General features: G+C 41.5%; 1 protein-coding gene across 1 annotated transcript in view; it reads right to left on the bottom strand.

The window, feature by feature from the left end:
* Positions 1–266: 266 nt before the first annotated feature.
* The window catches only part of pld1b (phospholipase D1b), a 132,605-nt gene continuing 117,246 nt past the window's right edge, over positions 267–15,625 (bottom strand). Inside the window, 10 exon segments of the mRNA XM_034188094.1 lie at positions 267–1,855; positions 2,116–2,233; positions 3,836–3,906; positions 3,908–3,951; positions 3,954–3,989; positions 4,153–4,287; positions 13,495–13,544; positions 13,761–13,874; positions 14,259–14,347; positions 15,494–15,603. Coding sequence (XP_034043985.1) covers positions 1,631–1,855; positions 2,116–2,233; positions 3,836–3,906; positions 3,908–3,951; positions 3,954–3,989; positions 4,153–4,287; positions 13,495–13,544; positions 13,761–13,874; positions 14,259–14,347; positions 15,494–15,603 — 992 coding nt within the window. The 3' untranslated portion in view covers positions 267–1,630.

The following is a 15,625-nucleotide window of genomic DNA, read 5'->3' as shown; positions in this document are numbered from 1 at the left end:
GGCTGAGTCACAGTTAACGTTCAGGTTCAAGGTTCAGAGACGGGGAGTCGATAAACTCGTCATCCTCTTCCTCCACACAGGAATCTTCTGTTTAGAGTCTTTTAGCGTCTTTTCACAGTCCATCACAGAAGAGTCAGAGCTGCGTTCGCTGGCTGGCGTTGCATAGTGTTAATCAGTTAAGAGGAGCACAACATTAAAAAACATAAAGAGACAGTATTGATTAATCCCCTGTGAAGAGATGCTCACTTCTCTAGTTTATTTTTTTCTTTTCATGTAAACACAAGGAGACGCCGCGTCAGGCACTGCAGAGTTCAAGGCTGCTGGTCGACTTCTGTACAGGAGCGTTTTTATTTTCTAAATAATATAAGAAACGGTTTGTCACTTCTGTTGGCACCAACACGACAGACGCTTCATTACAAACCTGCTGCAAACAGACGGCATCATTTTTATAAAGCCTGTCACGCCGCGTGCACAACTTCACAAAGACAGAGGAGGTAAGACAGCGTTCACTCCAGAGGAACAATCGCAGAACGTCACACAGACGGTGAGACTTTAGAGACAAAAAATACGCGCATGTGAATCAGTGGATTCAACGGCAACCTGGAGAAACCGTCACACGCTCAAAGTGAAATGAAGCCAAGTGTTGCCAAGTTCACATTATGAACCGTCATCACATTATGCTTAAAAATAAATAATTTAACAGGAAGATTTATGCTATAGCTAGGGTAGAAACCAAAGAACGGCAGGAGCTTATTGAACGCAACAACATAAATATGCATTAAAGAACATTTATCAAAATAAAAACTGGCTCCACCCTTTAGCTGCTAAGGGGGTTCAGGTGATGGTCCAGGTCAGAGCTGCTGCATCAAACACGCTGCTATTTCATCTGGGCCTGAATCAAACTCATGAAAAATAAAATAAAAATTAAATATACAAGCAAATAATCCGTGGTCACACAGAATTAATCAGGTTTGGTCCAGAGATGGGATCAAACATTCTGCAGGGGTTGGATCTGGTAAGACGCTACTGCCCTCTAGTGGCTGCTGGATCAACTGCGAATGTCAGATTTTCTTCCCCCAAACCGCTAATCACCTGGAAGCAGGGACGAGTTCCAAACATGTTTTGTACAAAATAAAATTGTGAATTAAAAAAAAAAAGTTTCCCCAACAATCATTTTTATGACATTTTTTCTTCCCTCCTAAGGTTCATCCATGTGGTTTCTCCAGCCCGGCCGTTTTTGCATTTTGGCCGTTTCCTGGCAGTTTGCACTGGCGGTAACTATGGCAGCACAGGAAGGTGTGCATGCAATGTTGTTACTGATGTGTGTGTGTGTGTGTTTTGGTGTAATGCTGTAAAGACGTGCAGCAAGTCTTATAGAAGGAAACAAAATGAAGCTGGATGCTTTGTGAAGTTACTTCACAATAAATTGTAAACTACAGTTTGTATCCATGCACCATAAATAAGATGCACACAGTGGACGACTTTTTTCACCTTGAATGTTAAAAAAAAAAACAGAAAAAAAAGAAAAGTCCTTTGGACTTTCAAAATTACTGAGTGGGCGTGGCCTCCTGACAGTCATGTGATGTGCATGAGCACATGATCATACAGGGTTCCTTTACAATCCTCTGTCTCAGGTCCACACCTCCATGGGCATCATGGCCTCCTTGGAGCCGATGGGGGGGAGGAGGTTCTGCTCGGCCAGGAACTGAAGGGGAAACTGAACCGCAAAGCCGCGGATCTTCTTTAGCTCCTCCTGAGCACGGGCCGGGTCCTCCTTCTCCAGACCCGGTTTGGTCAGGTAGCTCTCTAGCTCCAAAATACTGCGAACATCACTGGATGGCAGACAGCGGAAAACCTGCAAAAAAAAAAAAAAAAAGATGTGATGATGTCATAAAGGGAACTGAAGGCTCTCTGTCCTGAATCCTGATCATATCCCAGTTTGTACAAGTCAACGTTTCCTTGTCACGGGGACACAGTCAATAGTAAATGAGCCAACAAAGCACTTAAATAAATTATCAGCTTTAGTTTGACAGGTGATGGTGAAACTGCACGTTACTGTAACGTAAAGGAAAAGATAAAAAAAAATACTGTGCAGGAGGTGAGGTGTGGCGTCACCTTCTGGTAGATTGTGGCGTTACGGGCACAGGTCCCCACCCAGACCTCTTTGTAGAACTGATCGCTGATGGGATCAGAGATGTTGATGGACGGGTCTGTGTTAGCACCAAGGATCATCCTGAGGGGAACCGTGGAGAAAATATAACAGAAAAATAAAAAGGTTCAGGGAAGCAGAACACAGAGACGCTTCAGGTGGGCTTCCAAGTCTTATTAAAGGTGCACTAAAGCAGATTTTACACATTAATGTAGCCGCCAACAGAGACTTTCTATCTGCAGACTTAGTGGTTTAATAATGGCGCCCTGTGCAGAAAATGAAGCAACACTCCCTCTGTGCTCTGAGCTTTTCTGTCCCGTTCACATTCCTGGTCTGGCCTCATGTGCACGTTTAGTCCATGCAAGTCCCACTCTATGAAACTGTTGCTCCTCCATGTTTAAAAGAAACAGCAGTGCTCACTACTCATCACATAGCTGCTCAGTTTTTTCCTCCAGAAGTAGTTAGTTTACAGAAATGCAAATTAAAATAAATAAATAAGAATCACATTTACAGGCTAAAGATGCTTCTGTCTAAGAAGATGGTCAAGCTAGAACCCATGTCTGATGTGTGGCAGATAGGCAGCAGCTAACACCTGGTAAAACGCACCAACTGCTGTTTCTTCTGCTTGATGCAGAGGACAGAGGGTTCACAATTCCACCTGCTTTGTGCGCTGGCTGCTGTATATAAAATAATTATTTTGTAGCAGATTAATCATTTTCTGTCAGCGCTTTGGATGTTGAAAACACCTCTAATTGCTTCTGGAATCACAGAGGTCTGTTTCATCTGGACCCTTTTTTTCCCCCCTGTCCGTCTCGTGTGCCGAGGTGGAGAACATATTTGGAACAGCTTAAAAGGTAATTATTTGTAATGTTTATGTTGTAATAGCTTGATAAAACAGTTGCATGTTCATTCCATCTTTATAAGCAGCTTTACAAGTATGTTTATGATTTAACATCTTATCGTGGATCAGATGAGCTCCGCTGTGTGCGCGCTGATGCAATGACTCGCACTCAAGACGAGCATTTATGCAGAATGCCAGCATGCAAAGAGCGATTCTGCAGACAATAACAGAGGAACACGGTGTTAACATGACTGTAAGCCGCAGAAGAAATAAAGCCAGCGAGAGAAAGTGCAGAGGCGACTGTCCAGAAACACGTGGATCAGTTCTAGCTGGTCTGGTGCATTTAATGACTCTGGAACACAGGTGAACAGCAGCCTGGTGCACAGCGCACAACGGCAGGACTGTACAGGGGCGTCTATTTTTGGACTCAGTTTAAAAAATGTGACATCTTGAATGGATGCTGTGAATTGAAAACCCACACTTTAAAGGGACAAGTGTGGGAGGGCTGGAGGTTTGGACCAAACCCATGACTAAACCTCCACCAACGTCACGCTAACATGGTGCTACATGGATCATATGCGGCGACAAGGCATTCGAGGCTAGACGGGGCTCAAATGACAGGTCGCCGTGGTTCATTAGAGGCTGATACCTGCCACATGTGAATAATCGTTGACACACACGTGTGGCTCATTATTCATGGCTTATTGTTTGGTGGGACTGAGGCTTTATAAGCAAAACCTCAACAGTTCCTGGACCGGCTTTGTGTTCTGGTATTGATGAACAGCAGCAGCAGCACAGAGCTTCGGGCTTTAAACCGTTAAACTGCGTTTTGTGTGAACAGGTACTTGAAGCATTGGAGGCGGAGCTGCAGGGCGTATTTCCCAGCTTGGTACGGCTGCCCGTCCATCACAGACGTCCACCGTCTCAGAGTCCTCCACGATAACCGCCACCTCGCTGTCCGCTTTCCCAGCATACTCCGGTCATTGATGTTGGCAGAACCTAATGTACAAAATAAAGCAGGCATAAGCTCAAAGCCTCCACCAGCAGATGGCGCCGGCATGCTGACTTTCACACTGTGACCAGCGATGAGAGCAGCAGCTGATCTGTGCGTGCGCTGGTCAGGTCAGAGTGCATCGCTCACAGCGTGTATATATTTATTTACCGATGATGACCGTGTTGTCGTCGGCGATGAGCATCTTGCTGTGGACGTAGATGAGCTCAGTGACCAGTTTCCCCTGCAGCTCGGCGTGAGTTCGCAGACCAGCGATGGAGATGTAGTTCATCCACTGATCATCCACTAACAAGGGAAAAAAAAACAGCCTGTTCTTTAAATTCTTAAATATGACATCAGATTTTTTTTCCAACAATATATTTGTAGTTTTAGTTTTTTTAAGTTACATAAACAAACATGTAAGAGAACATCGTCTCAGACACAAATTACAGTATTAAAAAAAATAAATAAATCATATCCATCAATCCAAATTCACAGGGACTGTCTCTCAGTTCAACAGCACCATGAAACTATGTGTTGTCTTCCTCTTGATCTTCTGTTAAGTCCTCAGTGAAGAGTATGACAGGTCTTCGCATACTTTCAAACATGTCCTTTTTCCCTTTCAGTTTGTTTGTGATCCTCTTCAGTGGACATGTAACCAGCATTTGTTTGGTCCACTGTCTAACAATTTTTCCAGTGTACTGCAATGAGCTTTTTTTTTGCTTGTAAAAGGCAAATAACAAAAAGACACTAATTTTTTGTAAACCTGTGTGTTTTGGGATATATAACTAAAATTAGAAATGAAGGTCTTTGGCAATAATGTCTTTCACCGTTTGTTTTATTACAACCCAGAATGACTTCATTTCCCTACATTCCCAAATACAAGGCATATAAAACAATAAATACAATACTCGCGCCCAGTGTTCCCTTTTCTTGTCCACATTTAGAACATGTATCTGGTATATTTGAATTATACTGGTGTAATTTTACCGGAGTAAAACACGTATAAGCCACTTGTATTGTAATAATCTCAAACGAGAATCGATAGTTTGTTTATGGGCTTTATTACAAACCAATTCCCACTCCTCTAATGTTGAATGTACGTCTAAATCTTTTTTCCATGTTTCTCATTTTAAAAAAAGTTATCAGAGGAACTAGATAAGAGTAATCTATAACATTTGGAAATTGCTCCCTTATTTAAACTATTTTCACTAATCATCTCTTCCAATTTAGAATTAGGTGGTTTTGATAAATTGTTCTGTTTTGCAACAATATAACTTCTAAGGTGGAGAAATTTATAAAAATATTTCCTCTGGATTCTGGAACTTATATTTGTGACTAAGTACATCAAATTACATCATACAATCAGAATCAACTGTATATAAATCTTGACTTTCCTCCATTCCATTTAAAGCTCATTGTTTCAACACTGCAGTGGCTCTCCCGGGGTAAAATCTTCATTTCCCCAAACTGGGATCAGTCGTGATAAGATAAGTGGTTCTTTAATAAATCTTTTAACCGTATACCATACCCTAACCATGTTTTTTACAATTTGATTTCTAGTTTTCTTAATCAAATTAGCTTCTTTATCAGAGAAAAGGTACAAAGGTAATTTAGGCTCTAAGAATGTATTTTCCATTTATGTCCACTGGGAGGCATCCTTCAAACTAAAATAAAACTTAATAGTCTGAGCGGGGCTACCCAATAGTACCATACTATGTTTTTGGGCACATCAAAACTCCATTGTAAGGTAAATGGAGTAAGGACATCCTTATTGTAGCACGTTGGTTGGACCATATAAAATCAAGAATTTGTTTTTTGAACTGGCTAAACCAATCAGCAGGGCGTGGCAGAAGAATACAAAAATGTACAGTAATTTTAAAAGTATCATCATTTTGTATTCATCCATCCTATTAAAGACATAGGAAGACACATCCACCTGCTGACATTATCTGTAATTTCTTTGGTTACTGAGTCGTAATTAGATTTAACAACTGAATCTAAATTTGGAAGAATTTGTATTCCTAAGTATGTTAATTTAGAAACTGAAATGAATTGTGAGACAATTGCGGGTGGGTTTTCTCTCTCAATCATCTAGCAACAAAATTGATGACTTTAATCTATTGATTAGACATCCTGAAATGTGACCAAACTCAATCAGGTTTAGCAAAGCAGGGATAGATGAATTTAGATGTGAAATAATAAGATTAAGTCATCTGCCTATAATGAAAGCTTATGTTCTTCCTGACCAAGTGTGATTCCAGTTATGTTTAAGTGTAACCGAAGAGCTACAGCATAGGGTTCCATTGCTACAGTGAATAGCAAAGGTGATAATGGACAACATTGCCTGCATCCGCGTTTACCTAAAATGGGTTTAGATACATTTTTATTTGTCAAGATCTCTGCAGTTGGATTTAGTTACAACAGTCGTACCCATTTACAAAACATAGGTCCAAAACCGAAGCGTGTTTAAAAAGTTGAAAAGATAGACCCACTCAACCCTCTAGGCAGAGCAGGGCTTTATCTGTATTATTGTCGTCCAATCCTTGAATAATATTGAGGACCCTCGTTACATTGTGCAGGCCTTGTTGCCCTAAGATAAAGCCATTTTGATCCCTGTGTATAATTGATGGAAGAATTTCCTGTAAACGTGCTGCTAAAAGTTCACAAAGTATTTTTAAATCTGAGTTAAGCAAACTTACTGGTCTCATAAGCTTCTTGTAGCATTTCCAATACAGGTTTTACTAATTTTTCCTTAAACATCTTATAAAAATCAGGTCCAGCTTTTTACCTGTACTCATGCTATCAATAGCTTTAATTATTTCCTGTTTCACAGCAGGCCACGGAGCAGGGTGATTAGAGACCCTGCAAGGCTTATGACAAATGTGGCTGTGGAATCCTTTCGCTTAGCAGGGAATTTAGTGCAGAAAAATCCACTATGGTGATAGTGCAGTTTATTTGCCAGGGAGGGAATTTCAACAAGTTGAGACTGTGGCCTGCTTCCGTAGTCGTGTCCATAAAAAAACATAGAGGGATTTGCTTTCCAAACTTAATACCCATTACTATATTGGATGATGTTGAAATTGAGGATGGCCCAGTGGTTGTTCCAACAATAGCAAAGATTTCGTGTCTGCTACGTACAACGCGCGTGGAATGTCTTAAACCTAAACCTACTTCTAGGCATCTTATATATGCTACTCTGGAACCACCCCTAAACCCAAACAGTTCAACTGTCAACCCCACTGAGATCCTTAGACTGGGTCTCATTAACATAAGATCACTGTCCTCAAAATCATTGTTGATCAATGATCTAATTATTGATCATCACTTAGATATGATTGGGTTATGTGAAACCTGGCTTAAACCTACAGCTGTCCTCCCCTTAAATGAGGCCTGCCCACCAGCATATACATTTAGTCACGTCCCTCGTGATGCGAAGCAAGGCGGGGGTGTTGCTCTTATTTATAAATCTAGGTTTAGCTTATTAACTGTTGGGGGTTACAAATATCACTCGTTTGAGCATCTGATTCTCCGCTCAGGATATTACACATTGCCAAGGTCAGAAGAATAAAAATCAGTCGTATTACTGTCATTGTATATAGGCCTCCTGGCCCATATTCTGAATTCTTAGATGAATTTGGTGCATTCATCTCTAACTTGTCAACTAGTGTAGATAACATTCTGATCATTGGTGACTTTAACATTCATATAAATAAGCCTTCTGATCCCCTCTGCAAATCATTTATGGAAACTATGGATGCATTAGGATTTCGGCAATGCATTCAGGATTCAACGCACATTAGTGGAAATACCCTGGATCTGGTTCTCGCACGTGGTATTGCTGTCACGAATATTGACATCATGCCTCTTACATCAGTGGTGTCTGATCACTCACTTATTAAGTTTACAGTTTCGCTGCCGTGTTTAGTGGAACAACAACCTTATTCATCACTGCAGCGATGCATCAACTCCTCAACTAAGACTGAACTTGAAGCTAGACTGCCTGATGTCTTAGCTTCACATTTGACAAATACCCAGTCAGTAGACAGACTTGTGGATAGTTTAAACTCACTGCTCAAAATTACACTCGACATGATTGCACCACCTGTGTTAAAAACCGCGCTCCCCAAATCATAGTCACCTTGGTTCAGTGATTATCTGTGTGACCTCAAGCATAAAGCAAGAGGTCTAGAATGGAAATGGCGTCGTTCAAAATTAGAATTATTCCACCTTTCGTGGTGTGATGCTATCTTAGACTATAAGCATGCATTATTGGCTACAAAGCGGACTTACTACTCTGATTTGATCAACAAAAACAAGCATAACTCAAAGTTCTTGTTCGACACGGTGGCAACACTTATGCATGGACAACCAGCTGTAGTTCGCTCTCCTTTTACAGCACAAGATTTCCTGGATTACTTTGGGAAGAAAATAGAAGACATCAGCTTAAACATATCCCGGCATGCCTTAACCCAGCCACTATCAATCAATCAATCAATCAACTTTTTTCTTATATAGCGCCAAATCACAACAAACAGTTGCCCCAAGGCGCTCCATATTGCAAGGCAAGGCCATACAATAATTATGAAAAACCCCAACGGTCAAAACGACCCCCTATGAGCAAGCACTTGGCAACAGTGGGAAGGAAAAACTCCCTTTTAACAGGAAGAAACCTCCAGCAGAACCAGGCTCAGGGAGGGGCAGTCTTCTGCTGAGACTGGTTGGGGCTGAGGGAGAGAACCAGGAAAAAGACATGCCGTGGAGGGGAGCAGAGATCGATCACTAATGATTAAATGCAGAGTGATGCATACGGAGCAAAAAGAGAAAGAAACAGTGCATCATGGGAACCCCCCCCACAATCTATGTCTAAAGCAGCATAACCAAGGGATGGTCCAGGGTCACCCGATCCAGCCCTAACTATAAGCCTTAGCGAAAAGGAAAGTTTTAAGCCTAATCTTAAAAGTAGAGAGGGTATCTGTCTCCCTGATCTGAATTGGGAGCTGGTTCCACAGGAGAGGAGCCTGAAAGCTGAAGGCTCTGCCTCCCATTCTACTCTTACAAACCCTAGGAACTACAAGTAAGCCCGCAGTCTGAGAACGAAGCGCTCTAATGGGGTAATCTGGTACTACGAGGTCCCTAAGATAAGATGGGACCTGATTATTCAAAACCTTATAAGTAAGAAGAAGAATTTTAAATTCTATTCTAGAATTAACAGGAAGCCAATGAAGAGAGGCCAACACTGGTGAGATATGCTCTCTCCTGCCTAGTCCCCGTCAGTACTCTAGCTGCAGCATTCTGAACCAACTGAAGGCTTTTTAGGGAACTTTTAGGACAACCTGATAATGAATTACAATAGTCCAGCCTAGAGGAAATAAATGCATGAATTAGTTTTTCAGCATCACTCTGAGACAAGACCTTTCTGATTTTAGAGATATTGCGTAAATGCAAAAAGGCAGTCCTACATATTTGTTTAATATGCGCTTTGAATGACATATCCTGATCAAAAATGACTCCAAGATTTCTCACAGTATTACTAGAGATCAGGGAAATGCCATCCATCCACTACACCCTGCTATTGAGGTGGGCGCCACTACTGAGGTATTACCTAGATTTACAGAATTGATAGTATCTCACTAGGCATGCTGACAAAACTCGTAATGTCAACAAAAAGTACAACCTGTTTATTTGATCCTATACCAACAAAACTGTTTAAGGACCTGTGGCCCACTCTTGGGCCGACTGTGCTGGAAATGATTAATCTTTCTTTAACTTCTGGATCTGTTCCTAAATGTTTCAAATATGCAGTGATTAAACCATTACTTAAGAAACCTAATCTTGACCCTAGTGTATTGACAAACTATCAGCCAATATCAAATCTATCATTTTTCTTTAAGATTCTGGAAAAAGTGGTGTCACGGCAGCTCATAGACTATCTTACTGAGAATAATCTCTTTGAGCCACTGCAGTCTGCTTTTAGAAAATATCATTCCACAGAGACGGCTCTCACTAAAGTGGTGAATGATCTTCTGCTTATAATGGATTCAGACACCACTACGGTTCTGTTGCTGTTAGATCTCAGTGCTGCATTTGATACCGTGGATCATCATATTCTACTTGGTAGGCTGGAAAATCATTTTGGGATTACTGGGAGTGCCCTTGCACGGCTGACGTCATACTTGATCAGTCGTTCTCACTGTGTTTTGTACAGTAACACTACCTCTAACCTTAGTGACATGAAATTTGGGGTTCCACAGGGGTCTGTCTTAGGCCCCCTGCTTTTCTCCCTTATATAGCACCCCTTGGGCACATATTGCGGCGTTTTGGGATTACCTTTCACTGCTATGCAGATGATACTCAGTATACATGCCAATAACTGCTGGTGATCTCGTTCACATAAAAATCCTTAGAAGATTGTCTTACATCAGTGAGAAGCTGGATGTCTAGAAACTTCCTACTTTTAAACTCTGATAAGACTGAAATGATGGTCCTTGGTCCAGTGAGACATCGACATCAATTTGACCAGTTAACACTCAGCCTTGGCTCGTGTGTCATACATCACACTGACAAAGTGAGGAACCTTGGGGTAATTTTTGATCCTTCGTTGTCCTTTGGCATCCACATTAGAAATATTACTAGGACTGCTTTCTTCCACTTGCGAAATATAGCGAAGATTCGTCCCATCCTGTCTATGGCTGATGCTGAGACCCTGATCCATGCATTTATCTCTTCTAGATTGGACTACTGCAATGTTCTATTTTCTGGTTTACCGCAGTCCTAGCATTAGGGGTCTCCAATTGGTTCAAAATGCTGCAGCCATACTTCTGACACGAAGCAGAAGTTTTGACCACCATTACACCCATTTTTGCATCCCTTCACTGGCTTCCTGTCCCAGTGAAATCAGATTTTAAGGTCTGCCCTCTACCTATAAAATTATTCAGGACTGGCACCTCCCTACCTAGCTGACCTAATTAAAAACCTTAGCGTACCGGCCCGGGCTTTACGTTCTCAGGGTGCAGGACATACTTTGTGTCCCTAAGGTGAATAAGAAGTCTGTGGGTCACAGAGCTTTCTCTTATCGTGTCCCTGTTCTGTGGAATGATCTCCCTGCGTCAATAAAAACAGTCGATTCTGTGGAGACTTTCAAGTCCAGACTTAAGACGCACTGCCTTTCATATGGCTAGCATCCTGTACAGTTTGTTTTACGCTTTTTACTCTTTTAATTCATTTATTAGTAATTGGAGTGCGCTGCAGCCTCAAGTTCACCTAAATTCTGGGTCTTTTAGTGAAGCTTAGGGCTAGTTGGCCGGCGATCACGTTAGTATTTCTCTGTTTTTCTTGTTGTTTAATACTGACAAATTACCACAGTATTTTTGTCTTTCTGATGCCTGATTGTTTTTTCTCTCTGTTTAAGGTGCAGCTCCATCCAGAGATGGAGTTGTATTCGTGTTGGCGACCCTCCTGTCCTGTGCGCCAATAGCATTTCTTGTATATTCGTCCGTGAATTGTGGCCCAAGCAGCGGGTCACCCCTTTGAGTCTGGTCTGCTTGAGGTTTCTTCCTCAGAGGGAGTTTTCTCCTTACCACTGTTGCTCTGGGAGTTAGTAAGGTTAGACCTTACCGTTGTGAAGCGCTTTGAGGCAACTCTGTTGTGATTTGGGCGCATAATAAATGAAAATAATTTGAAAATTAAATTGAAAAAAACTGTTCACTGATCCTGGCATCTAATTGCTGTTTAAAATCTTCAGAAACAATTGGTATGATTATATTATCTAAGAATTTGTTTTGTGTTTAGATCTGTATGGCCCTGAGAATCACGAGTTTTTCATAATAATTTTTTTGAATTCTGTGTTTATATCAATTGGGTCCACTAACTGCTCCCCTTTTGTATTTATTATTGAGGTCATTTTTTTGTGCTTCCAGTTGCTTAATTTGCAGTGCTAAAATCTTCCCAGGCTTTGCCCCGTTCATAAAAAGACTGATTTAACCTTAATATATTAGAAGCTGCCCTGTCAGCTGATTCTTTATTGGACTCTGCCTTTAACAGCAACAACTCTGTTTCAGCTGATGAGTTCTTATTCTGAACAATTGATTTTCCAGGCTCTTTATTTTTTTCTTCTAGATGTTGTCTTCTTTTGCGTTGTTCCCTTAGATTTTGAAGAGTTCTAGGACATTATGTGACCACTTAAACAGGCCTTAAAGGCTTCCCATTGAATACATGCTGTAGTTTGTGTAGTGTTTATGCTAAAATATTCATCAATTTTGCTCCCAACATAATCAAAGAATAAAAGCTTAATCTTTAAGCCATTTTTGATGTAAGCACCATCTAGGGGATCTATCAACAAAATTTTCAATTTCATTTATTTTCATTTATATAGCACCAAATCACAACAGAGTTGCCTCAAGGTGCTTCACACAAGTAAGGTCTAACCTTATTAACCCCCAGAGCAACAGTGGTAAGAAGAAACTCCCTCTGAGGAAGAAACCTCAAGCAGGACCAGACTCAAAGGGGTGCCCTGTGTTTGGGCCATGCTACATTTTGTGAACATATTTTAGCCTGCATGGAGGATGATCTGATATTACAGAATGATATTACAGTACAATCCGTCATATTAGACAACAAGTCTGCAGAAATCAGAAGTATCTATACATGAATAAGTGTTGAATGTTTTAGAATGACAAGAATATATCAGTAGGATTAAGATGTTGCCAAATATCTACCATATGTAGCATCTTCATAAATGTCTGAATAACGTCTCTGCTTTTATGATGAGTTTGGTCCATTCCAGTTGATCGTTTAAGGAGGGGATTCAAAGCACAGTTCCAGTCTCCACCTATGATGCTTTTTCCTGGTAGAGAGGAAATGCTTAAAAAAGATTCGTAAAGAAACGGTCATCATCTAAATTTGGTTCATGTAAGTTCACCAAGTTAAAAACGTCTTTTATCGAGATCAGATTTATATTTAAATTCACTCGATGAGGGGATCCTCTTGAATTTGGCGTGAGCTCTGAGCGTTGTTATACCTTCAGTGGAATTTGGCGAATTTTCAAATGAGCTATTCGTGCTTAAAAACAGACACAAACAAACACAAGGCCTTATGGCAAAAGTCACAGCTTGGGGGCGCCATTTCACGCACAATTAGGAAGGCGTGCCCTTTAAAACACAGTCATATTTTACACACAAAACTTATTTCATTCTGTGCTTCTTGGTTTAAAAGCAAAGGATCTGCTGCTTTCCTGCTGATGGCCGAGCGGGCACGCTGCGGGCTGACCGAGTGGGCGTGTCTGACAGGTCCAAATATGGACTTCTGTGACATACGACACAGATGTCTAAGATGAGCAGTTTCTTGACGTTTGCTGGTTACAGTGGATTTCTGCGTTTGCAGACAAAGTTGTGGAACTTTGAGGACACTTATCATGAAACAAACGTGCACAAAATTCCCCCTTTAACTGCATGTCAGTCATTAAACCTGGAAGCAGTGTTTTGTCAGTAATATTTGGCTTCAGCACTGACTCACTCTCTCGCTTCAGCTGGGAGATGATGGACTGGTCTCCTCTGTTCATTGTCCTGCAGAGACACAAAAAGACGATGAGCGGCGAGCTTACATTCCTCCATGTTTACTCAGGAACGCCGCCTGCACTGTAAACGTCTGCCTCAGAAGGAATGGTATTTAACCAGGACACGGTGCGCTCATAAAGTGTGCACGCCAACCACCCAGGGTTTAACCTAATCAAACAGCAGAACCGTCAATCATTACATGGGAGCACTGTTGCGCACACACACCTGTAGTTGAAGTGCATGATGGCCTGGATGGCGCTGCCTCCGCCCGTGTTGATGTCGCCCTCAAAGCCCGGCAGTAAAGGAGTCACCACGTACACGCGGTACTTTGTTCCCTCACTGAAAAGACACACATCATTTTATGTCGACCACTCGAATAATTTATTTTCATTTCAATTAAAGTTGACAGTCTGCACTTTCTTAAAAGGCAATTTAAAAAATTCAGGTCTCAGACTGATGCGTGCATGTGGAGTTTGTGTGCACGTGTTCAGGATGTTTGCGTTTGATAATCTCAGAAAGTGAAAACGCCTCTATAACCGTCTGCACCAAAACAAACACGACTTACCGGTTAGCAATAATCCGAACTTGCTCAGCGATGCAGACTGTGTGCGCACGTACGTGTGCACAAGCAGCCCTGTTCTGAGAAGTCATTTCCAGGTGTAAACACACACACACACACACACACACACACACACACACACACACAGTCATTAGTATGCTTACCGGTGCGCTTTGATGATGCGCTCGGCGATGGCGTCTCCGATCTTGTTGAAAACGTATCGGTTGTCGGCACAACTGATAAAGAACTGATTCTGAAACAAAAATAGTCAAATCTATAAAGATTCAGATTGTTCAGGGTTGAGCAGCACCTCCTGGTGCCACCATGTGACCAGCAGAACCCCCACCCCCAAGGACTGGAGGGCGGAGTTTCTGAACACTATGGTACTAACTCTTCAAAATAAGTTAGTCGACACTGCTAATAAAGACTGACGCTGTCAGTTTGCGTCTTTATGGTGTCATTTTTTGTTCAATCTGGAACGTCCCACTAGTCCTAGTATTAAGGAGAGCATGCTGAAGTTGTTTTTACATTTATGGTCGGCTATATGTTTTACTAAAGTAGGTTAAGTAATGTTAGAAAAGTGTGACAATAAAAAAAATTCCATTATTTGTTGATTTTTAATTCAGCAGATTTACAGACACCAGTAAAATTAAAGGTGATTTATGGTGTATGTCACCAGAATCATGGGTTTTATTTTTGTAAATTGAACAAAGCTGGATCTTGTTTGTTATCTATTTGAAAGTATTATATTTATTTGTGAACTTTAAAATCAGTTTGGGGTTGTAACCATCAAATAATATACTGAGGTTAGGACCAGTGGAGCCAGCAACGGTGGCCCCACCCCGTTCAGTCCATGGCGGCACAATAGCGCTGTGTTAGCATGCTTGCTAACCAAGTTCCAGTCTCCTTGTGCATATGGAGTTTCCATCAGAAGGAACGAAACTTGTGTCAGTTCCACTTTGGTGGCTCCCAAACAAATGGGAGCAGCCAAAAGAGGGTTTTGGAGGGTGTTCTTGTATCTGTCCAACTGTTGGGAATGAGCTTTTCCTTCACCATGTTGTCACACTCGTTGGATCTAGACTTCCAGGTTTTTGGTGTTCATCTGTATGTTGTAAATAGTTGGTCCAGTGGTACCAATGTTCTTGGGATCCGTCCGATGGGACAGTTTTGTTTTTCAGTCTTTCCTGGCCGTCACCATTCTTTGACTTTGCACTGACAGCAACAGATTCCAAAAATGACACTTAAAAATCAACATCAAGCCATTTTTTATGGAATAATGAGGGAATAACAAGCAGCTGGGGCCGTTATTGTGGGTTTCTTAAACTGGGACCAAATTAAACCAACATTCTGCTGTAAGTCAGTTCCGGTGACAGGGACGTGAACATCACAGTGTCGATACCTCTATGTAGACAAAATGTTTGCTGTTCTTGATGACCTCCACGTAGGCGTTGTGGATAGATTCCTCATGGTACTTGATCCCGGCGGACCAGTCGAAGCCGAGCGAAGGATCTAGGAGAAAATGAAGAGTTCT

Source organism: Thalassophryne amazonica, chromosome 1 (assembly GCF_902500255.1).
Source record: "Thalassophryne amazonica chromosome 1, fThaAma1.1, whole genome shotgun sequence".
NCBI classification, from domain to species: domain Eukaryota; kingdom Metazoa; phylum Chordata; class Actinopteri; order Batrachoidiformes; family Batrachoididae; genus Thalassophryne; species Thalassophryne amazonica.
The sequence above is the reverse complement of the archived record's forward strand: the minus strand, read 5'-3'. Positions and strand labels throughout refer to the sequence as shown.